Here is a 24,074-nt window from a genome sequence, read left to right as displayed (position 1 = left end):
ATACTTTAAATGCCCTTTGCAAAGTCCCATGGATTCTTAGTGAACAGACATTTTAGATTCTTGCTTGGACTTGGAGTGAAGTTTAATTTGGTAGGAAAATACTAAAAATATTTTTTCGTACAAGAATGTATAGTGCCTATATACTGTGTACCTGCATTGTGTTCTGCTTATGCTGACTGTGTAATCAAGATAATTTGCTATAATTGAGGTATTCACATTTATGAGGGTAATCATCAAAGTTTTTGTCTTGATCCTTTAGAGGTCACTTTAGTGCTCATTGAAGAAGTACAATCTAAATGTACATTTAGTTAATTGTAGTTGCTTTTACTTTTGTCTTTTTAATTTTTCCTTGTTTTAAAAATAGGTTCTTCGACTAACTTGCAGTACAGAACCGAACGAATTAAGATCCCTTTAACACCAAGATATCCAAGGTCCATGATGGGCTCTGACAGAGGTGAATTATTTTAGTAATTTTAGTTATACTGTTTTCAGCATAACCAAAACAAAGCCCTTGCAGTTGTTAAGTCAGGTTGTGCCACAGTCTAAGTAGGACAATTTTATTAAGGTTACAAAATCTACATTTTGCCAGAGAAATGTTAAAAAAGAAAAGAAACTTTCTAGTGAAAGTTGTTTTTTCTGGTGGTTGACTTGAGTACCGGCACAGTGAGTAAAAGTGCAGACAGAAGTAAGAATAAGCATTGCTGCATCTTTAGTTGTTCTTCTAGAATGATGCCTTGAAAATTTTAACAGTGAGCTGACATGGGGTTTTTTTGCTTTTTTCTTTAAGTATATGATTTGCTTACTGTTGTATCACTGGTTGTAAATTATACTTTGAAATGCAGTGAAAATATTTCAGTACTTCACTCAAAATTGCCTAGTGGAAGATGGTTCAAGACAAGCAGTAGTTGGAGTGCTTTAGAATCAGGAGTTGGCTGACAGCAATCAGCAACTCTTTGCTGCCATCATTGCTCAAATTTTCTGCAGCCTTAATGTATTGTGTGCAGTGCTTTTCCTAACTGAGCCAAGAGAGTTCTGAAAAATCACTTTCATTTGTGATTAATAGTTTGAGGTTTATTTTCTGTAGCTTTTCAAAGGGAGCAAAATGTCAGGGCAGTTGTTCTATAGATTACTTAGGAAGGCTACAACCAGGGTAAAGATACAATCTAAGTTATGTCAAGCTTGTTTGAAATATCAGAGCTTTCCTGTCTCTGTGTAGGATGCATGCTTGACTTCTGTTGTCTTTTTCAGGTGTCACATAATGTACCTCCTATGTAAAGGGAAGGGCTGTACATAAATATTTTGTTTGAAAACAAACCTACATATTAGATTTTTGTTTTACTTCTTTCCTGTCTTTTGTTTTTCTTTAAAATGCTTTTCAGACACGCTCATGTTTTAGCTTGTCTGTAAGCTTGTCTCCTGTTGAAAATGGCTGTAGTTGTTTGCACTTGGAGAGGACAGGTTTAACACAGTCATTGACAGTGAGTTTGCACTGTCTGAAATGAGTTACCTGGTCTTCCTAAGCCATGACTAATAGATAGTGAACCTCTATTACCTCCTCTTTCACGTCTCAGATGTGTGTGTGTGGTGTCTTTCACTGTGTCTGCGTAGATCTGCCTACCATGACAGGTGCAGGACACTAACACTCAACTGTTGCCTCTTCCTAGGCTCCTTGTCACACTCAGAATGCAGCAGTCCCAGCTTGATAACTCCTCCCCAGTCACCTCTGAACTTGGAAACGTCCTCCTTCACCAGCAGCCAGTCTCAGAACTCCCTTTCCACATTACCTAGGATTTCCATTAGCCCCGTATCTGTCGGAGAACGTAGAAAAGATAGGTAAGGCCCCCACATTTTTTGTTTATAATACTAATGTATCTGAGGAAATTTTGTGTGTTTGTTTATTAGTCTGAAGGAATGTGAACATTTAATTTAAATGAAAAACATAGAGATGTAGAAGTGCATCTCAGGTCCTGTTATTGAAGGTTTTTTTTCTTTAGAAAGTATGTAAGCGATCTTTTTGTGGATTTTAAGAATAGGTGATTTCATAAAGGTTTTGTTTCTTCCATGTTAGACCAATGGTAACACCAAGTAAGAGCAGTTTAAATTGGAATATACCCTTTCAGTTCAACTACCTCACATGCTTATTTATGATAACCTTGTTCTATATTCTAGAAATCTAAACAAAATTAAGACCTAGTAACGTTTGATAGCTAAATATCAAGTGCCTTAGCATGGCAGAATACATGCTCCAACCATTGTGCCTTGTTTCCATGTAACCAGATAACATGAAAAATTGAGCACATAACTGAGGAAGAACAGTACAGATGCAGTTTTACTGCAAACAATACAGAACATATACAGATGCAATTTCACTGCTCTGACTGATCCCTTTGGCTGTACCTGGACCACTGCTAGTAGTAGCATTTAGTATATGTGTATGTGCTTGCGGAATTGAAATCAAACATGATAGCTTTCTTAAAAACATGTGCTTTGTGTTTAATGACCTTATATCTCACAATGAATATTTCAAAGTTACATTGCTTATAGTATCAGTCTTGGACATCTGTTTTCCTTTTATCTTAATCTGGCTAGACTGAATATTTACACAAATTTGAAGCATAGAATAGTAAGACACAAATTTGAATCAGACTTTTATTTCCAGTAAGACAGCTAAGTGCCATTCTGGCAGTGTAAAAGAGCTCTGATGTGTTGAAATCAGATTTATGTCAAGTTCGAGACACTTTTGTATGCCTAATTTATGTAAAAACACTGACCATAAAAATGTGAATGATAATATTGTGAGGATATTCTGTATTTTAACTTTTCTGGTGGTAATAAAAAATTGTTCATAAAATACTACCTGAAACTTTTGTCTTGTTTGAAGAATTTGTGACTAAGTTATTGCAGCATTTATAGAATGTCTTGTATACAAAGAACAGCTTTATTTGAAAGGAAACATAAAGAGATTTTTGTGAATTTACATTCTTACTTCAGTGTGACACTTGTAGTACATGTACTCAGCTTCTGTTCTTGTATAAATGTTTCTCTGATTGTCACTTACAAAATCTGAGTGTCTTTTTTCTTTCTCATGACTAATGATGTGAGTGTTCAGCTGAACAAGCTGGGGTTTTGGCAGTCTGTATCTCTGTGTCTTAGAGCACAAGATACATTTTCTGATCTCTGGGAAATAACAATTTTTGTTACTCTTGATCATATTATTGAAGTACATCCGGGTTCCAGCCCTATCGCACTTGCTGTGCTTATGTATAAACCATAGTCTGAATTGATTTTCTAAAAATAGTATAATTCTAAGGTTTGGTGGTGGGTTTTTAAAACAAAACAAACTATTAAACAGTTCTCAGTTTAGGAAAGTAGCTACTTAAATCTATCTTAAGAAGTTTTTGAATTTTGGGTGGTTGTAATAAGCTTTCCATTTCCCACAAAATACAAATAATTCATTTGGCCTTTCCCCAGATAAAATTAATAATTAAATAGATTTTTAAAAAATCAATGTTTCTATTTGTTTATTTTAATTTAAATGAAAATTACAAGATCTCATCAATAAGGACTTTTTACTCCGTGTCTAGTGATTCTGGCAGACAGTCTGAATATTATAGGGAAGTGCTTCACTTGATTTTGATAAAACTGCTTATCAAATAAAATACCTTTTTAATGTTATCCTTTATTACTTTATTAGTGCTTTGCTGTACAGGCATAATTATCTGTCATTCTGTTCTTACTAGAATTCTCAGATACATTTGTATAGGTTTGATTCCTTCTTACTCCAATCTGAAACAAATTAATAATGGGTGTGGTGGATGAAAAAACAGAAAGATACAATAAACAAAGCTCCAAAAGATGCAGTTTTAGTTTTTAGTGTGGGAATAGACCTTGGTAAATTTTGTGACAAGAAGAAACTTCATAGAATATTGCTTACATGCTCATAAGTGAGTGAAAAAATAATCAGTTTTCTGCAAGTTATCAGAATTTAGTTAATTTAGGTTACATGCAAAAAATGTGAGTATCAGTAATAAGTTCACTACATGGGTAAGCAATTGCTGGGGGCATTACCTCTAATGGTGATATAGATGGCTGAGTTCCAGACTTGCATTTGTGTCAGCAGCCAACAGTTTTTATCTCATATGCATTAATAAGCTGGCAAACTATTGTGCCTCTGCTGCAGAAGGCTACCAAAAAGATCCCTTCAAAGACTGGCAATTATGCATGGTTATGAAACAATGTCCCCTTCCCTCTGTCCCCAGCCCCAAATCCTACTTTTCCCAAAAATACCCTTCCTCAGCCTCGTGCACTTTGGTGGTAGTCAGCGAAGTCCAGTTAACTCTTCTTGTTTCTGAAAAGCACAATAAAATAGTTTAAGCAGTTGGCACAATTTAGCTACCATCTATGTGGCATAATGAAATGCTAGGAAAGAAAGCATTCAAATTAATGCATGCCAAATGCAGTACAGTGTTATTAAAATAAAAAATACACCACACCTGGTGCCCAAGCTATTTCATTTGCACTGAGCTAAACTGTTAATACCTGGTGGTGCTTCTTGCTGTGTAGACATTTTAAAGTTTATAATAGTGAAAACCGGGACTTTTTAGAAGGCTACTCTTGGTTTATGCACATCATGGATGGACCAGCCTCATTTGTACAGGTGGATACATCCCAAATATGGGGATAGGAAAGGGGAAGGTATCAGGGTATTTGTTTGTATAAGCCTTTTTCTTGTTATACTTACTAGTGTCTTACTTCTGTTTGTCTTGTTCTAAGTGTTCTTGTCTTCTCAAATCTTCTGCATCTTTCAGATATCTGTTCCGTAATAGGTCTTTTCTGAGAATCCCTGTGGCTCCTAGGCCTAGGTTCTCATCACTAAGGAGTTTGAGGTTGGCCTGATCTAAGGTTGTCCTTCTCGAGCAGTATTGCGCACTTTGTGCTTTTTTTACGTTTGGATAATTGCCCTAAGGAGAATTTGCATGGTAATTGTAATGCTACCATGCAAACTGCTGTCCTAATGGCTTGAGTTTGTAACTGCTTAATTTTCATTACTAATTTGTGTTTCCCAGCATACAAATATGAAATATTATATTTGTGCTTTGTTGTCCTTTGGTTTACCACCTTACTATTCATTTTGTTTATTTTCACTGGCAATGAAGACTCCCAGCATTTGTATTTGTAACATATCCTTCTGGAATATGGTTTTACAATGACATATTATATACAGTGGTTCAATTACTTTGATATAATATGCATCTGGAATCTTCTTTCCTATCAACTTCATGACCATTCTGTTTATAATTCATATTTGCCATCATTTTTGGAGCAGTCATGTACCTGGTGTACACTTACTTCTGCCACTGTACATTGCATGGTGATAAAGGAATGCATTTAAGACTGTTGGCAATTAGTGGGGCTTTTTAAGTAACTGTTCAAAGCTGTTTTATTATTACAGTTCAGACAGGCATAAATATTGCATGTAACTTTGGTATTGTGGTGGTTCAAGTGCAATTTTTTCCAACTCAGTTTTAAATTTCTTTTTAAAAGGCCCTACATGGAAGAGCCACGCCATGTTAAAGTGCAGAAGGGTTCTGAGCCACTCGGGATTTCCATTGTGAGCGGAGAAAATGGTGGAATATTTGTTTCTAAAGTAACAGGTGGGAGCATTGCCCATCAAGCTGGCCTTGAATATGGTGATCAGTTACTGGAGGTAATTGTTTGCTTCCTATTGCTAAGGTTTGATAAATCTGCTTGTATGGCTGCAGCCATATCTGCCTTGCCCAAAACAACTATGTTGTGAAACCTTGTGCACTGTGAGATGTAGCAAAGAGTACACGCTATTGTAATAGTCCATAATTGTGATTGTTGTGGCATTTTCAGGGTTTATGATAAAAATCAGTCTTTTGATGGTATATCTTCATCTTGTCTTATACAGATGTAATTAAATTTTAAGCTAGTTAGTTTCCATCCTTAATCTTAAACTTCAGTCCCAATCCCATGCTCTGCCTGGTAAGGGGAGTACATCTTCAAGCAGCTGGCTTTTACCAAGTTTCATGCTGTTGTTGCTGTGCCATATTCTTAGCTAAAGATACCTGGTTAACAATTATTTATGTAGGCTCAATGATGTTTCTGCATACTGTGTTAGATAAACACATGGAGTAGCCTTTTATAAAGTACAGAACTGCTTTGTAAGTGTAATATCGTATTAAAGCACCTTCTGTTGCACAGCGTGTTTCTGATACTAAAATAGACCTGAATAGATCTGAATTTATCTTTAAATTCTGAATTTACTCATATTAGTGATCTGAATCAATTTGTATCAAATCATAGCACAGCTCAGAATATGTATGTCTTGTAAGAGTGAAAGTATTGTTAAACTCCTTGTCAAGTTACAAAGTATTTGAAAATTATGATTATTCCTTCCAAGGAGTAAACCCTAGAACTCACTGTATAGCAACATTTTCATTCTCCTGTTTTCTCCAGTGGGAATAAGTGAGCATTTAGACGTTACTCTAGTTAGGACACTGAAAGAATGAGCTTGCTGGTTTCCATTTGCAAACTTGACATTCTGGTTTGTGCAATTTTCCCATAGTTTAATGGAATTAATTTGAGAAATGCTACAGAGCAACAAGCTCGACTAATCATTGGGCAGCAGTGCGACACCATCACTATTCTGGCTCAGTATAACCCACACATGTATCAGCTTGGCAATCACTCACGGTCAAGGTAAGGCTGGCTAGACCTGGAAAAAGACAGCTCTCCTGTCCACACAATTATTTAGCTGATAGCTAACTTCTGTACACTTAATATGTTTGCAAATGTGAGCACGCGTGTGCTGACAAGTGTGATTGCTTTGAAAAATAATTGGTGAATGCATGTTTGTCAAAAGAAGAATGCTGGATACATCAAAATATATTTTCTCTTCTATTTGGGCATAATCCCTAAATATACTAACATAAAATCCAAGATGACTTCTTCCTAGGATTATGAAATTTTAATACTTCAAGTATTTTTTACTTTTTTTTTCCCCCAAAATCAGAATTTCCAATGTTAATTAGAGAAGGCAAATGACCTGGTGAAATTAGCCATCTGATTTTGATGCATGATCACACTTCAAAACAGAGCTTTGTCTTTCTCATAGACTTATGGTGAACATATGCGTTTTGTCATGCCCATTTGAGTTATAGGGTTTGGGTTTTATCTCTGTTACTCTAGAATTGACTTACAGCCAAATTAAAAATTTTGAGTGGGAAATATTTAGCATTAACCCAGAAGTCTTTTCTTCTGCTTTTTTTCCCCTGTCTTAGTTCTCGCTTGGAACCTGTGAGTAATCATTCCACCCCCCAAGGCAGCGGAGCTGCAACGCCTGACAATCATTCCGTGATCGACACTGTGAGTGAGCAGGACGAAGGGACAATGACACCCCCATCCAAACAAACCACTCCAACTACAAGTCCCCGGAATTCCTTAAGGTAGAGAGGGAAACTTCTGTCGTAAAGGAAAATAAATGGTCATGATTGGGATATGAAGGGTATTAAATCCGGAAGTGTACTCCTGTGAATGCTGTGTCTGGTTAAAATAAGTCAGCAGAAAAGTTAAGTGGACCTCAGGATAGAAATGTACATGTTTTCAGACTGTTTCTGAAAGATCTGCAAGGAGTGAAGAAAGCTTTCTGCAAGATTGGTTTAGTTGGAAAGGTGCTGTTTGTTGTTGAATACTCTGTCTGTAGGTGACCTATTCTGAGTAATATTTATATAAATATGTATTCTTCAGATGGCAAGTTGATTTTATGCATGGCAAATTTTTCAATTCTAGTACATGTTATTTCTATTTCTTTCTGTCAAAAGGGGCCCTGTGGACACAAACAAAAGGACCCCTGAACCTAGAATTGTTGTTGTTAAAAAATCCCAAGTTGATCTTGGGATCCAGATATGTGGTGGAAACCTGTATGGAATCTTTGTCTCAGATGTAGATGATGACAGCCCAGCAAAAGGACCTGATGGACTGGTCTTGGGTGACATGATACTTGAGGTAAGCAGTGCACTGTCTGCAGTGCACTGACTAATGGCTGGGATGGCATAAAGAGGGAGGTGCCAAGTGCTGTGCGGTCCCACAGTGTGGAATGTTCTGTGAGTGTGGAGTTCCTGCCCCAAAACCTAGGTAAGAATGGTCAGAAAGCAAACTTGAATTTTGGCTCTGCAGAACATGAGGAGCTCGATGATGTGAGCCTGGAGTACTATCACTGTTGATGGCACCGGATGCCTCAAAGTTGAAAGGACTCACATATGTCTGCCTGTAATTACTAACAACTGCTCCCTTCATCTAAATGGGAAGCTTTGAATCCCATGGCTGTATGTAGGAGAGAGGCAAGGATGTAAAAGGCACTGTGAAACAGAGAACAATATTGATCTTACCACTATGAAATTCTAAAGAGATTTTAGGGAAAACCATGTATTGTGTCTTTGACTCTGCTGTCTGTATCTGAAATGACAATATTTATCTACTTGTCAAGACTGTTAAATCTTTATGAGCTTTTCAGATACAAGTGAGCACCGAGACTCTCCCTTTGAACTTCTAGTGTCCAGATTTTGCTTTGTAATCATGTTTGACTTCCTTCAGACCACTTTCTACCCCTAAAATAATTTTTTTTTCAGTGTGAATTTTATGATTCTCAGCTTACACTTGGAAAACTTTCTCAGGAAGTGCTCTCTCACAGTACCTGTCTGCTGTTTGCACTTGAGTTTTTTGTTTTCCACTATAATGCCTCAGTCTCTTGCTAGACATCTGAAGGTGCAAATGGTAGTTGAGTTTTAAGTGACAAGACAAATATAGAAACTGCAAGTGAGAAAAACCAATTGTGCATGTTTTACAAGCTCATCTACTTCTATGGCTTGTTGAATACAATTTCACATCTAAAGGTTTATTTTTGTGTTTTGCAGTACGGGTCCATTGACATGCGAAATAAAACAGCTGAGGAAGCTTATCTTGAAATGTTGAAGCCTGGAGAAAATATCAAAATAAAGGCTCAATATAGGATAGAAGAGTTTAATAAGATAAAAGACCTTCCTGGAGATGGATTCTACATCAGGTATTTGAGCATGACTGGTAATGACAACATAAGGCTGTTAGGAAACACTGCCATGTTTTTTTAAATTTGAAATTTACTGATTTATCCAGCTATTCCCTCACAGCAAGTACACAGTCTAGTATAGCAAGTCTCTCTCTCACTTTTCACTCATGTATTCCTGAGATGTAGAGAATCCCACTAATCTGTTAACTTCTTTCAGAAAAGGGGTGTTTTTCCCTTGAGTTGATAGAGACCAGTTGCAGAGCCTGTTTGTATTCCTTTCCAGAGCACTTTATGACCGTGTGGCAGAGATGGAGCAGGATTTAAGCTTTAAGAAAGATGACATTTTGTATGTGGATGACACTCTACCACAAGGAAATTTTGGTTGTTGGATGGCTTGGCAGCTAGATGAGAATGCTCAGAAGCTGGAAAGAGGACAGATTCCCAGTAAATATATGTAAGTGACCTCAGTTACAGGATTCATCTTTAAAAAGTACTTGTTTTTACAAGTCTGACTAGTGAGATGCATAAAAGACTTGCTTGCTTCTGTTCTTTCTGGAAGATTGTAATACTTAGATATGCCATTTTAAGGATGGCATTCTTTAATATACATTGAATTATATATATTGCTGTATCAAGTTGGTTTTAATGCTGCTAAATAGTAAACTAGAAATGACAATGTCCTGGGGCACATCAGGCACAGCATCACCAGCTGTGATACTGTCAAAAGTATTAAAAATATAACTTTAAATACCAGCCATTTTGTGTGTTTTATTCTAGGATGGATCAGGAATTCTACAGGAGACACAGCATGTCTGAGGCTAAAGATGAAAACAGTTCATCTAAGACATTGTCAGCAGCAGCAAGGAGGTCATTCTTCAGAAGAAGGCATAAACATAAGCGAAGTGGTTCCAAAGATGGAAAAGATTTATTGGCTCTGGATACAATCAGTACAGACTCGATTCCTTTCTTGGATGGCAAGTACCTTTCTTATACTTGGGAGGGTTTTGCCTTTACTTCTCTTCCATTTTTAAGAAGGTGTAGCACAGCGCAACAAATACTGTTACTTTCTAATTGCTCTGAATACAAATGGTGATCATTATCTCTAATAAGAAATTTTTTTGTATTAAATTACAGGCCAGTGTGTTTCAAAATATTTTCCTAATTTCTCCCTGAACCTATTAGCATTATTATTTCATTTGGAGATAGAGATTCTTTTTGATGCATGGTTTTGATCTTCCTTTCAACTATTGAATTTCAGTCCAGGTTGCTTAATCTAGACAGAAATCCTGTGCACCACTCAAAATCTTCTCTTTTATTTCTTCACTCCTTTAGAAAAATCACATTAGTTATAATGCTTACTGCCTTGTAAGAGCTCAACAAATCAAGCCAGATATATCAAATATTGTGTATTGTTTACACTTTTAGGGATGATTGGGGAAGATGAGGGTTTCAATTTTTTTTTAATTCAACAACAGGTTCAGTTAGAAAAATCTCTAGTTTCAGCTGTCAAGTGGAAAAACTTCCATAATGACCATATTTTGTATTTTGCCATCCCTTGCGGAGGAAGTCTTCTCATAATTCCTATAATGATGCTTCTGCTTGTTTGAGGAATGCCTGGAAATGTATGCTTTTACAAATAAATATCTTCTGTGTGTGTAGATTCTGCAAGTTTGGCTTATCAGCGTGTCCAGAAAGTGGACTGTACGTCCCCTAGGCCTGTCCTCATTCTAGGACCTTTACTTGATGCTGTGAAAGACATGCTGGTCAAAGAATCCCCTGGAAAATTTTGCAGGTGTCCCCTTGGTAAGTATGCCAATACAGCTATTTTACCCATGCTTAGAATACACAGTAGTAACATCTGTATAAATCAACAAAATGTCAACACAAAGACGGATAACGCCCCAAGAATCTGGATTTGCAGACATTGTCGTCTCAGCCTTGTTCTGTGCCTAAGGAACAGTAATGAAAGGGGCTCTCTTGTGTGCAACAGAGGTTATGAAAGCTTCCCAGCAAGCCATAGAGCGGGGTGTGAAGGATTGTCTGTTCATCGATTACAAACGGAGGAGTGGACATTTCGATGTGACAACTGTAGCTTCAATAAGAGAGATAACAGAAAAGGTGAGTCAATTTTAATGCTGTAGTTCTTTGTACAATTTACATACTTATGTTGGGGGGTGGAAATTATGTTAGCAGTGTCATCCTTTAAGATATTCAGGGAACTGTTCTGCAGGTTACTAAATAAAATAAAACAAAGCTTACTTTTGCATGTGACTATTTAAAATGAGCTCACCTTTATAGAAACTAGAAGTGTTCTTATTCTTTTACAGTATTACTAAATAAAGTTAGAAATAATGTTCTTAAATTCCATGCTCTATCACCTCCAAAAAAGATGATTTAATTTTTTAAACTATTCCATTTAATGCAGTCTTATAGAATATAAACATCGTCATAATCCTGGAGACAGATGTTTACCTGAAGTCTGTTCACTGCTTACAGTTTTCAATCAAACCACATGAAAGTCCTATTAACACTTGTGTTTGCTCATGATTTCTGAAAGAGAAAATTAATAGGAATATTTAAACTTTGAAAAAGTGTAATGCATATATTTCAATCTAAGTTTTCATGCTATAAGTTCTTCAAGTATGTTTTTTTCCATCAATGCATGCTTTTGGTACTATGAATGCTATTTCTTGCAATTTTTCATCTATTATCTTTTGTTATAAATCCTTCGGGTACAATTTGCTCAGTAGTCCCAAAATGCTATATGTATGGCAAAATTGTTGGGTTATGATTTAAGTGGGGGAAGAAATGGGGGATTTGCATGTGTGCTTGTGCTTTTTAACTGAATGAGTGTTTTGCATTTGCATTTGATCTTAGGATTGTCATTGTCTGCTTGACATCGCTCCTCATGCCATCGAACGACTCCACAGTGTTCATATCTACCCTATTGTAATATTTATTCGCTACAAAAATGCTAAACAAATCAAGTAAGTCTGTGAGGGGTATAGTTCAGGAATGTTTATTCTACCTTAAAATAAGTCTAAGTTTACCTTTATTGTTTATTTCATCCTAGCCATTTTAAATCTCTTAGGACATCCCGGGAGATTGGCTCACTTGTCAGAGCCTGGTGCTAATAACACCAAGGATGTGGGTTCTATCCCTGTATGGGCCACTCACTGAAGAGCTGGGCTCAGTGATCCTTCTGGGTCCCTCCCAACTCAGAACATTCTGAGATTCTGTAAAATGGGAAAATAGTCCTTATAAAACCCACTATGAGGTATAGGGTCTTAACTTCATTTGGGTTGCATGACAATTTAGTGAATCTATCAAAGAAATAGAGACCAAACTGAATTTCCTCTAGGAGGATCTTTCCTGCTAACCTTTGTGGTACATTGCAAGAGTGATGTGGGTGAGGTCCATTGACATGTTGACCATGAGAAAGAGCTTTTCTTCATCTTCTTAGAAGGGCCAAGAGTATGGGTGCAGTGCCAATTGATTCATAGCTTCAGCTTTCCCACCTTCATTCTCCAGTAAACAAAGCAAGGGAAGTCCCCTTTTGCCACATAGTGCAAATACTGTGGTCTTCTCAGGCTGTGTTCTTTCAGTAATTGTGAAATTCCTGTTTGAATATAGCCAGGAACAAAGCACAGGACGTGCAAATGCCAGTCTCTCCCCTGATGCTTGAAAAAGCCTTCACACATTTTGATAGATTGATTTGGCAAGAAGGGAAATCATCTCCCAACATGAATATTGAGGAACATTTTGCTAAAAAAATCTTATACTTGTGCTGTCTTTGTATCTAAAGTTGAAGACTTCTTATATTCTTAATCTGTAGGTAAATTTGACTACTATCTATTTCATAAAGAAGATAAGTATCACTACTTTAATGTAGAAACAGGACATAGAGCAATGAGGTGTATTTCATTACCACTATAGGATTGTGATAAATGGAACTGTCGTGGCTTGACCACCTTTGGAAATGAAATTGTGACCATTACTGCTGTTTCCTCTTTTTGGAAAGGGACAATGGTCAAACTAGTCAAGCAAGGATTTCTGGCAGTCATCGGTATAAGTTGCACATTTTGTCTGCCTGTTGTGTGCACCAAAAGTTTGTTCAAACACCCTTTTTGATATAGCACAAGTTGGCATTCTCTGAAATGCACCACAGCAATGATAGGTTAGTTTAGTAATTATGTTTTTAAATAATTATTTTGGCATTTGTATTTCTCTGTTTTTTCATCTTTTATTTTCAAGAGCTTGTATAATAGAAAAGAGGCATCTCAAAAATGTGTCATAGGTATGATAACATGAAAATACTAAGTTTACTTGGTGCTTGATACTTCACAAGCCCTTAGAGTGATGCTTGTGCCCAGCTTTGTGTAAGGAGTACTGGCATGTGTATGAGATGATGATCCAATTCATATGAAATGGGAAAACTTATATTCTTTCTTCATCCACTGCCTCCCAGTCTCTGAAACTTAAAAGAAATACCATCTTGGTCTGAGAGCAAATAAATTTGTTAGCACTGAAATGATCCTGATGACTGTTGATGCTGCTGAGACACAGTAGATGGCACTCGGGGCCTAGGAGTCTGCTTGCATGTGAATTAGCCTTTCCTGTTTGCCCAACTAGAGGCAGTCTTTTCAAGTCCATAAAAAAAATTACTCTCATACAAGGTGTTTCTTTTTTTTTTTTTTTTTCTCTTTTGTTTGTTTATTTTTTCAGAGAGCAAAAAGACCCAATCTTCCTGAGGGACAAAGTTACACAAAAGCATTCCAAAGAACAATTTGAGACAGCTCAAAAAATAGAACAGGAGTATAGCAAGTACTTTACAGGTTAGTATTTAATAAAAGTTTCAGTAGGAACACAGTGGTAATTTAATCCATTTGCATTTTAATTCAAGAGATCAATGTCCTTTCAGTGAGCAGCTTGGTTTTTTCATTCTGCCTTCCCTTTTGACTAACTCTTGTTCTCTTATTTTATTTTAACGGAAGAGGAAATGTCAAGATAGAAGTCTCCTTTGTTCTGAATATTAGAATCTTATGATCTAAAGAGATTCTGAAAAGGTTTCATTACTAGCCAGTAGTATAGAAAGTATGGTCAGGATTTGATGATTTCACTTAGTGTTGTCAGTGTTATACCATGTCAGGAGTAGAAGAGTTTTCTAAATTGTAAAAATCAATCAAAACAACAGAAACTCCTGGTAGTTTAAACTAACAAATTATGATTTCTAAAGGTCCTTTCCAAACTCAACCTCCCTTCTGTAATTGTGTGATTTTGATTTGTGAGACATACTTTAAATGTTTCAACAATGGAAAAAAAATTGTCCAAGGCTTCTTGAGCATGCATTGGAATTTGTAATAATTAAATTCAACTTTAGAAGCCTTTTTAACTTCATAAAATTATGAAATCAGTCTTGGATTGTAGTATTTTTACTGGAGAAAAAAAAAACCAAACAGTGTTTGGAGATTCTCTGTTCATGTCAGCGTATATTTCCCTGTGGTTCCACATACCTAGAATTTTATCCCCACTCTTTTGAATGTATCTTGATGTTCGTGGCAACAAAATTTAAAAAGAAGAACAAACACCCTATTAGCCAAAACCTAACTTTTCATCTCCTGAACAATGGGATTCTTACAAAAATATTTTGAGGCATAACTGCCAAAGTGGAGAGACAAAAGGGTGTGTTTAGTTTAGAGCTCTCTCAGTGGATCCTGAGAGAAGCCATGTTCTCAACAAATGTTATATAATAGCCATACAAATGTTTTTTACATGGTGCATACTAAACCTACAGAGAACATGACATGAACATGGCCAAATTACATCACCACATGTTATCTTCTGCTTCTTGTTTAGGCATTTGTGGCATCTTAGTCTGAGAGAGTCTTATGTGTGTCTTCTGTTGGTGCCTCTGTGCTGTGGGCTCCAGCTGTCATCAACACTTCCAGATGCTGGTAGTCAGAGAGAGTTGGTGTTCAAATTGCACTGACATTGAAGTTTGTTGAAGTTATAATACTGTACATGAAGTAAGCCTGTAGATAGTATCTAGATAGATATAGGCATGGTTTATCTATTAGGTTAGTCATAGGGCTATAGGTCGTACTCTTTAACTGCTTCATGGAGTTCAGTTTTTGACTAATGACTTTCAAGTTGGCTTTGTTTCCTCTACCAAGTTGTGAATACAGTGTGTAATCTGAATCACTTCTTTTGCCATTTGTCATTTTTCATAGACCTTTTCAGTTACTGTGTTCTGTATCCGAAGTCACCTGACATGATTAACTGTAGTATATATTGCAGAGCCAGACATTATATATTTGTGTGACATCCTATTTTCTCTTCTCAAAAAGAAAAATTATGCCTTAAGCTGTGTAAGACTTTCCATAATTTTTCAGCATTAGTGTTAGCTGTAGCTAGAGGCTTTGCTGGCTGACATATTTCTTAAGTCAAAAAGTTCCTCTGTTTTTAAGTATTGAGGACAGTATGTTGTCCTCTCATATGTCAGTGGTGGCATTTTACTTTTTGTTTAGCAAGGATAGAATAAAAGGTTTTCATTTATCTTGTGAATTGATTTTCAGGGAGTTGCTTGCTGTTGGCGTTTTGTTCCTTGAATCTGGTTGATGATAAGAATTGGAGTAGCAACCACTGCTGTTTTATTTAGCTCAGCGATCTGTGAGCTGCTCATAATTTACTTCTAATATTTGTAAATAGTGTCTAGTTGCTACAGCTATAGTCTCTATGTATATTACCCCGTAAATATAAAACTCTTAGCACCACATGTTGAACAGAGGTTTATTATAGCAGGTTCTGACCATCTTTAGACTTAAACTTTGCCACCTGATGCCTCTGAAAATAGTACATGGAGGCTACTTACAAAACAGTTGTCTTAGCTGATTATAGCCATCAGTTCCTTGACTTCCCTGGATTGTTTTAGGAGCTAGCAGAAGAAACTGTGCATTGAATGCTTGACCTCTTTGCTCTGTTTATTTTTTTTTAAATAGAGACATGCATCTGTCAGATACTGAGTTGACTTGCTTAATTCTGATCTGTTGATAAACACTTCGGATATAAATGCAGAAGACTGTTCTTGGTAATTACTCATAACTGTTTGCTCTCATCTCATTTGTATGTGGGGTTTCCTTTTCTGCAGGCATTGTCCAGGGAGGAGCCCTTTCAAGCATTTGCACTCAGATTATGACAACTGTCGACCAAGAACAAAACAAGGTCCTGTGGATCCCAGCTGGCCCACTGTAGATTTATTTTGCTGTGAAACTACTTTCCAGATGTAAATAACCAACTAACTTTCTACCCAACGGACTCAGTTCATTTCTGTCTTTATAAAGATATCCATAAGTGATTTCTGTTTTGTGAAGGGGAATGATAACACTGAACACACGAGGACCTGACGAGGCATGTGGGAAGGGTAGATCATCACTTCACCAAGCTTGTCTCTCACATCGTACGTGTACACTTGACAGGTCGTCACGAGGGTGGTGACCTGTATGTACTTGTCCATGAGTAATGAATTTAACAATGCTGCAAAACCCTGTAGAATGACACGTTTACAAAAACCTTTTCTAAGTATTTGGTTCTTGCTGTTTACTTGAATGTCTTTTTGTTTTGTTTTGTTCTTTTTTTAACTCTGTGTCCTTTCACTTAATGAGGTAACTCTCCAAAATGGAGTGAAATTTCTTAGAATGAGCGGATGGTTTATGCGCAATGTGACTCTTAGTTACAATTTTGACCATTTCTAAGCACATTGTTGACTTGACAACCAGGTAATAATGTGGGATTGAATCGGTACGTCTTGGGAGTAAGCTCAAAAGGAAGTAGACCCCTGCACAGGGCAGACCACTGTTTGTATCCTGTCAATGCTTGTCTGTCAAAGATATCGTTTCTTGTTTTATGCATGAAGCTAATATTTAAACATCATAATGTATCTAAGCAATCCAAGTTTAACATGTGTTGACAAGTAATAATTTTTGGTTGTTGGGCCTGGATTAAGTACAGGTGGGGTAGAGTTATAAACTAGGCCTAGCATGCTGTGTTCTGTCACTTTTAGATACTGTAAATATGGAAAGCTTATGTTGGTGCAATTTTGCAGGGTAATTCTTAAGCTTTGTACTTCAGTGTGTAGCATTCACATAGACTGTTTTTATTTAAGAGCAGACCCAGTTTTAGGGCTTTGGTTAAAAGCCTTTAGAAAGGTACTAAATTGTTAGTGTTTTCACTGTCAAAAAATAAGTGATGGTTTAGTTTTGGTTGCAATACTTATTTACCTGTTGTACCAAACTCTATTATATCGGTTCCCTTTTTGGTTTTTTGCACTTCGGGCTCTGTGTTCCTAACACAGGTTTTGTACCTGTTTCTTCTGTCTCTTGTGCCATGTTTCCTGGGTACTGTATTTTAATTGTTTTTAAAATATTATTTGAGTAGACTCGCTTCTCAGTCACTGTTTCTAACATTTCATTATGTAGGGTTTCTAATTTTACACTACAGGCTGTAATTTTGCTTTTGTTTGCAGCTTTTATAATTAAAAAAAGGGATTCTTCTTGCACAGTTCTTCAAGAAAGATCTGGTCCTAAATTTAAATTCTGTTTTACAGTTGGTATTTTATAGTTCAAAATACTTTTTATAGTATTTATGTGGTTATACACTATATGCAGTATTCTGAACTATAAAAACATCTAAAATATATATAGTATTATACCATACTATTATAATACTGTATATATAAATTAAAAAATATTAAATTGAATGGGTTAATTAGTAGTTGAAGTACTTCTCATGGTGAGGGACAGAAGTTGTTTTTTGTTTATCCCAATTTTTTGTTTGTTTTTAAAAGTTCGAGATCATAGTAGACTCCAGTGGTACAACTGAAACAGACAGGTACTGTTCTGACATGGATTTTTCTGTACTAAATGAAAATGTCACTTTGTATCAAAAAAAAAGTTAAAGAAACTGATTGATAAATAAAGGTCAATTTCTGTAACTTCACTTGTGTATAATGGGTGCATAGAGCTCATGCTCTTCTTAACTCTGTTTAGTTGAGTCCTCATATGAGGTTTGAATTTCTGACTAAAATTGGTATACCCACCTGATAGTTTCAAATACCCACCTTGAGAAGCACAAGTTCGTTTTCTGCTGTTGCCTATCCTGGGATGTATAAATACCAGAGATGTTCACAGACTGTAGGACACGAGAAGTTAAAAAATGTTAACACAAACCAACATTTATGTTCTGCCCCATTGGTGTTAAGGATTTCAAATGGAAATGCAGCTGATTTCGATGGAGGCTTTAACTGAAGAATGAGTCTATCACTGATATTTTCAGGGGAGTGTCACTGGGGAAAAGTGAGAATATTTGCTCAAAGGCACATCGTAGAATGCTCTCAGTTTTTACACTTGTGACAGTCCAGTCTCTTTTGTTCACCGAGTTATCCAAAAGCCTAGGGAAGATAATTATGTACTAACTTTTCTGCTTTATCAGTTTCTTTATTCTCAGGTGCCAGATAGTCAGCTTCAGCATGAACCCAGTTTGTGGATGGACAAGTCTTGTAATCTGCATAACTAGTAATAGCCTTTAGTCATAAGGACTTGCACCTTACCTGCTCTTGAAAAAGCCACACCACAGTAACAGCATCTAATAGGGGATGAAGAAAATGAGAACAGGCAGGTTCTGGCAGGTAGGTGACAGCCATACATTGCATATCTTCTGATCACAACCAAGTAGAAGTGAAGTCATGAGTGAACACTAGGAGGAGATGCCTTTAGCTCAGATCAGGAGTTTCCTGATATACCGTTTTCTTTTATAACATGCCAGACATAGATTTAGCCCTTGTTCTGGAAAGAGTGTTTAAATAAAGAATGTAGTTATGTGGATATTTTTAAAGGAGTTGCAAAATAGTAACATTAGAAACAAAAAGTCTGAAAATTTCACCCTTATTCTTACAAGCCACAGTTGGGCATTTGTGGCTGCAGGTAGAATTAACTAGAAATAAAAATCTTTGAACTTTATTTTTCCACAGCTAAACTGACATAAAATGGCTGAAGATACTGCAGCCCAAAAATATCATTTGTTGTTGACAAACATCTACTTCCTTTCAAATCTCTACATTCTGTTCACATTGACCTGAACTGCAGGGCAAGTGTTTGCCTGATCCAAAATTACCCTGTGACAGCTGCCAACCTCTCTGCCTCAGACAAGGGTTCTTTTTCAGTGCCTGATGAATTTGGAGGCCATATCCTAATCCTTTGTTGTGAATGCAAACATTGCCTTAAGCAGTCTTGAACAGCTCTCCTAGGTCTGTCTCTGGTGGATGTATTGGTGGTTAAAATACCATCTTGTAATCTTTTCTAGACTTAGGTTCAAGGCTCCATGTAATTTCTACAATTCTGTGCCTGCACTTCACATGGACAGTTTCTGTTAAAGTAGACTGACACTAGAGCAATATGCACTGGCTTGGAAGCTAAAGAGAATACTATGAGAAGTACAGATACCCAATAGAGCAGACTTTGGTCTTGTGCAACAGCTAGTGAAGGCTCCAGAACTGCAGCAGAAGCTGAACAGCAGAAAAAGGGTGCTTGGCCTCTTGTAAATTTTCTTAGGTTGCTCTGCCCGTGAGTGTGAGAGTTTCTAACTCATTCGATTGGGTTTTTTTCCAATGTAAACTTGTGTGTTGTTTTGCTTAGAAAATGGCTGAAAAAGTACATTTTTAAGTACATTTTTTGTAACATCTGGTAGTAAACTTTTTAGCTGTTCAGTTTATAATTTCTCTTTGAATACAAAGATACGCTTTTGCTAACACAACACAGACGATGTGAGCATGAATCCAAAAACCAGGTGAACAGGGGATCCTATTACTTAAGTGTGAAAGTACCAGCTTAATCTGGGATTGGTCAGCTCTGTTTTCACAAACAATTCATTACAAGTTTTTGTAAGAGTAGTTGTCTTTTACAGTGTCTATAATTTTAGGTGAGGACTGGAGCTTTATATTTAGACAACTTCATCAGTTGTCTGTCTACATGGATCCTTTTCTTGAGCAAACTGTGGATAAACTGTGGTTAACTGTGGAAGCAGACTGTCACTAAAGAAATTGAAAACATTTTCAGTTCTGCCGTTATCTTGTATACTTCCAGTGTGGAAGATGTTTTGGATGATTTAATTTTTTTTAAATATTTATTTAATCTTATTATTTAACTCACTTGAAAAACAGTGAGAAGAGGTATATTAAAGTTTTTTCAGATTTCCTTAGATCTCATTTAATTAAGCAATTTTAATTAATTTTCCTCTACAAAATGTACCTGTTAAAGATGAAGAGGTTTTATCCTCCTGTGTGAAGTGTGAATTTCTAGGTGATTTTTTTAACAGATGTACACACAGGTTTTTAAAATATGAGTCTTTGTTCTAAAAATGTAGGAGGGAAAGTGGAAGAGATATAATAACTGTTTCAAGAATCAAATAATAAAATCTTAGTACTATATAGCCTAGTTATTTCATATTATGGTGAATTATCTGTCATTGATATGTTTTATTAACAGTACATCATATACTGAATGTGTGTGTTCACTGACATATTTTCTGTGTCTACCATATTGAAGAAAATAGCACCTAGGGCTGAGGAAGCTTTCAAAGATGCAGTATCTTCATTTATGACCCTTTTCCTTCACTGGCTCACACTTTAAAGTGTCCAACAGCGCTGCTGCTGTTAGTTAAGAAAAAGAAACTACCCGAGCCTGAAACAACAATGCCCCCCCAGCCCGGCCAAACCCAATGTACAAAACAAAACAACTTCTTTCCCACCAAACCCCATGTCCAAAGTGTCCAGTTTGGCTTTTTTATGACTTCATGTTCTTCCTGTCTTCCTGAAGACCTGTGAAAATTTAATATAAAATGAAAGACAGCAGTTTACTCTTAATTCACAAACATACTTCATATTTCTCCAGAATTAGAAACAGGTCTGTAAAAATGTTAAATTCTTTCAACATCTTGAAAAAAATCTATCTCTTGATAAAATGACACATACATTTGCAATAGCTTTTTTAATTTAAAGTTTTTTTCAGTGCAAATGTTCATGACATTCCTTATGTAATATTCCCTATACCCTTCCTCTGAAGGCAGGGAATGATCAGCTTTCTGAAGATGATGACTTTGATCTTCAGAGTAAGTGACCCTTTTTTTTTTTCAACTTTTGTACCTCATTTTGCTGCATATTAATCTTATCTTGTTAGCAATAACAGCAATCAATTTAAAATTATCTTTATTCCTTCATTTGACAAATCTGTTTGGTCCACAAATGCTTACATTTGAGTTCTGTACATTTTAGCTCAATCATCAGATTTTTTTAACCAGGTTGAGATGATATTTGTAGCCCACTGGGATAAACTTAAGGTATTAGGTTTCAAGCTTGTCTTTTTGGCTGGTATAAGAAATAAAAGGCTGAAAATGCTGCTTTGGATTTTTTATCTAAATACGTGCAAAGAGTTTAAATGTGATTGTAAGTTTCATAGTTTTGTGATGAAAATAACTGTTAGTTATAACATTTTGAGAGGATAATTCCAGCAAAGTCAGCCAAAAGAACCTAAGGTAAGAGAGAGAAAATTGTCCTCTGCCGTGAAAATAGGATTTAAGAGTGTCAGCAATTGCTCGTATCATTATAGTAACAAGTAGGTTTGTGATGCAAAGATGAGTAAGTGCAATTGCTGAAGAAACCAAACACATGGAGCTGAATTCTAGAAAGGTGATGAAAACTGCATGTCCTCAGCAACTGCCAGGGTTGGTCCCGTGGTGGCAAATGTGTATCACTTTTATCTGGGGTTGGCTGAACTGTATGGCCTTGGAAGAGCTTCTGGCTGAGAATATATTTCTAGCATTCAGATGAATTCTCATACTTATACCCTAACTTGTGCTATATTAAAAAATGTGTTGTTAATAGCTGCAATTATAATGTGATCTGTTGAAACCTGCTCTGACTGATTTTCAGTTCAATTATTTAGAACTCATTTGTCAGGGTGGCACCACATATTTCTTGCTAGAGTGACTGTTTTACAGCTGCAAAATAATTCAAGTGAAGTTGTAAAAATCAATTGGACATCCTCCCCTCCTCCTGGTCTTTACATGGCAATTTCCCTCAGAGCTGCAAGTCTTGAACTGCCATGAGTTCACTTGAGTTCGTCTGATGTTGACACTACTCTACTGTCCTGCACAGTGATCAGAGCTGTTCCCTGACAGTGTGGGATGAGGAAGCATTGAGTCTTTGCCTGGGTTAAATCTAGCAAAATGTTTCCAGTTCTGGCTCCATAGGGCAGTTCTGTGCCTTCCAGAGCCAAAATGGGATTTCTGATGGGCAATTGCTGTGTTTTCCTTTCAGCAGTCCCTTTTCTGCTATGTAACCATACACAGACATTGAGTTTTATCAAGTGTTCCATGAAATTGTTCTCAGGAGTGAGGTTGTAGTTTGTGAGAGCTGTGTTACGGATATATCACAAACTTTCCCCTTCTTTTACTGTTACGCGTGGCTTTAGTTTCCCTTTGCTTTCTAGTCTTTCTATCTCTGGTAGATAAATCTTCTTTCAAGGTGTGTCTCTTATCCAGTGCAGCTTTTTCTGTTTGCCCCATTCCTTGCTTTATGCTTCACTTACACATCTAAACTCTCAAAGATTTTTTCCATTGCTGATGCAACCTAATCCCTCCCTTCCTCGCCCTGTTATCTAATGCTGAAGTATTTTGGGACATTATGTAAAGTCTGTTTGTTTCACAAAGCATACTATGTGGTTGTTTATTAATCACTGGTTTGATTTTAAACACTTCTTGTCCTCGCTGTTGATGATCTCGTGAGCAGCAGTGGCTGATCCACTCCAGCATTCAGCAGGCAGCAGTTTCAGGTAATGTTTTAGCAAGGTCTGCATGTCTGCACTTTCTGAAAGCGATGCCTTGCTATGTTTCCAGCAGTGTCAGCAGTACATTTGTAGCAGGACATACTTGGTAAGCCACAGAAGACAGCTTGAGAAAGTCCACAAACCTGCCTTAAGACTGTGTCACCTCTGCTGGCTTACAGAGGCTTCAGTGTTTGGATTGATTTGGATTTCTCCATTCACTATTCAGATTCTGTGATTAGCCAGCACTGACTGTTAAGGCATGCGGAGATACAGCTGAATTGATTTGCTGCAGATTACTGAGATCCACAAATGGTGCCTGACCTTCACTAGAAATGAACTAATATTAGTCTAATTCTAACCTGCTTTGCTATCACATAGAATATTACTGGAGTTAAAAGAGGACAGTTTATAAAAGAGTTCTGAAACACTGAAATTTGCCAGAAGTAGCCATTTTTATCTTGTTTCTTTTCCATCCTACTCTTGCCCTAAAGCCCAGCTTTTAGTTTACACCCTCTGTAATGTCAGCTATTTCAAGATGCAGGTAGTCTGTAATACACAATCTAGTGTAAAGGACAAGAGCTGCAACAAACCACTATTTCATGTTTCAAGTTATGGGCCCTTAAAATCGTTTTTCAGTTCTCTTAGTTGTAAAAGGAGCCACTCAGAAAGATAAATCCTTTCTTGAAACAATTAAGACAGAGTTTTCAAAGTTATTTTCTTTCTTGTTCTCAGTGCTCTTATAATGAGACTTCCAATATCTGGCTCCCTTATTTTTAAAAATCTGATGTCCAAACCAAAAGCATCTGTGGCACCTTAATACTTGTTCCTGTGAAAATACTATTTTAGCTTCTCTGCCTCAGGGTATGTACTTCATTATGTAGACTACTTTCAACTTCTGTTTTATCAGATGTAAGCCTCATCTATTTCAATGATTTTGGATTTACGACTTTTTGTTACCCCCTGCTATTTATGGGATGTGGTTTTTTTGTTTAAATAAAGGGTTTTTTCCTTCATAACCCATCATCCAGATTGATGATGTGAATCCATGGTTCTACAGTAACTCTAAGCTGAATCATCTTAGTGGGGAAAAAAGTTAGGCCAGCTAAGTCAGCCAATGTGGGACTGCCCATGTA

The 24,074-nt window shown here is 36.6% G+C and overlaps 1 protein-coding gene across 5 annotated transcripts in view; it reads left to right on the top strand.

Annotated features, from left to right (window-relative positions):
• The window catches only part of DLG5 (discs large MAGUK scaffold protein 5), a 97,075-nt gene extending 79,014 nt beyond the window's left edge, over positions 1-18,061 (top strand). For 3 of the 5 annotated variants that reach the window (XM_063163871.1, XM_063163870.1, XM_063163874.1), the window contains exons 20-34: positions 365-454; positions 1,665-1,833; positions 4,809-4,886; positions 5,545-5,707; positions 6,590-6,723; positions 7,305-7,469; positions 7,845-8,028; positions 8,937-9,085; positions 9,351-9,521; positions 9,845-10,041; positions 10,727-10,870; positions 11,058-11,185; positions 11,945-12,054; positions 13,793-13,902; positions 16,215-18,061. In XM_063163871.1, coding sequence (XP_063019941.1) covers positions 365-454; positions 1,665-1,833; positions 4,809-4,886; positions 5,545-5,707; positions 6,590-6,723; positions 7,305-7,469; positions 7,845-8,028; positions 8,937-9,085; positions 9,351-9,521; positions 9,845-10,041; positions 10,727-10,870; positions 11,058-11,185; positions 11,945-12,054; positions 13,793-13,902; positions 16,215-16,318 — 2,096 coding nt within the window. In that variant the 3' untranslated portion in view covers positions 16,319-18,061. The remainder of the gene's footprint in view (positions 1-364; positions 455-1,664; positions 1,834-4,808; positions 4,887-5,544; positions 5,708-6,589; positions 6,724-7,304; positions 7,470-7,844; positions 8,029-8,936; positions 9,086-9,350; positions 9,522-9,844; positions 10,042-10,726; positions 10,871-11,057; positions 11,186-11,944; positions 12,055-13,792; positions 13,903-16,214) is intronic. The other 2 variants (XM_063163873.1, XM_063163872.1) reach the window with 1 other exon arrangement.
• The last annotated feature ends 6,013 nt before the right edge of the window (positions 18,062-24,074 follow it).

This window comes from Melospiza melodia, chromosome 9, assembly GCF_035770615.1.
Source record: "Melospiza melodia melodia isolate bMelMel2 chromosome 9, bMelMel2.pri, whole genome shotgun sequence".
Taxonomy (NCBI): Eukaryota; Metazoa; Chordata; class Aves; order Passeriformes; family Passerellidae; genus Melospiza; species Melospiza melodia.
The sequence above is the reverse complement of the archived record's forward strand: the minus strand, read 5'-3'. Positions and strand labels throughout refer to the sequence as shown.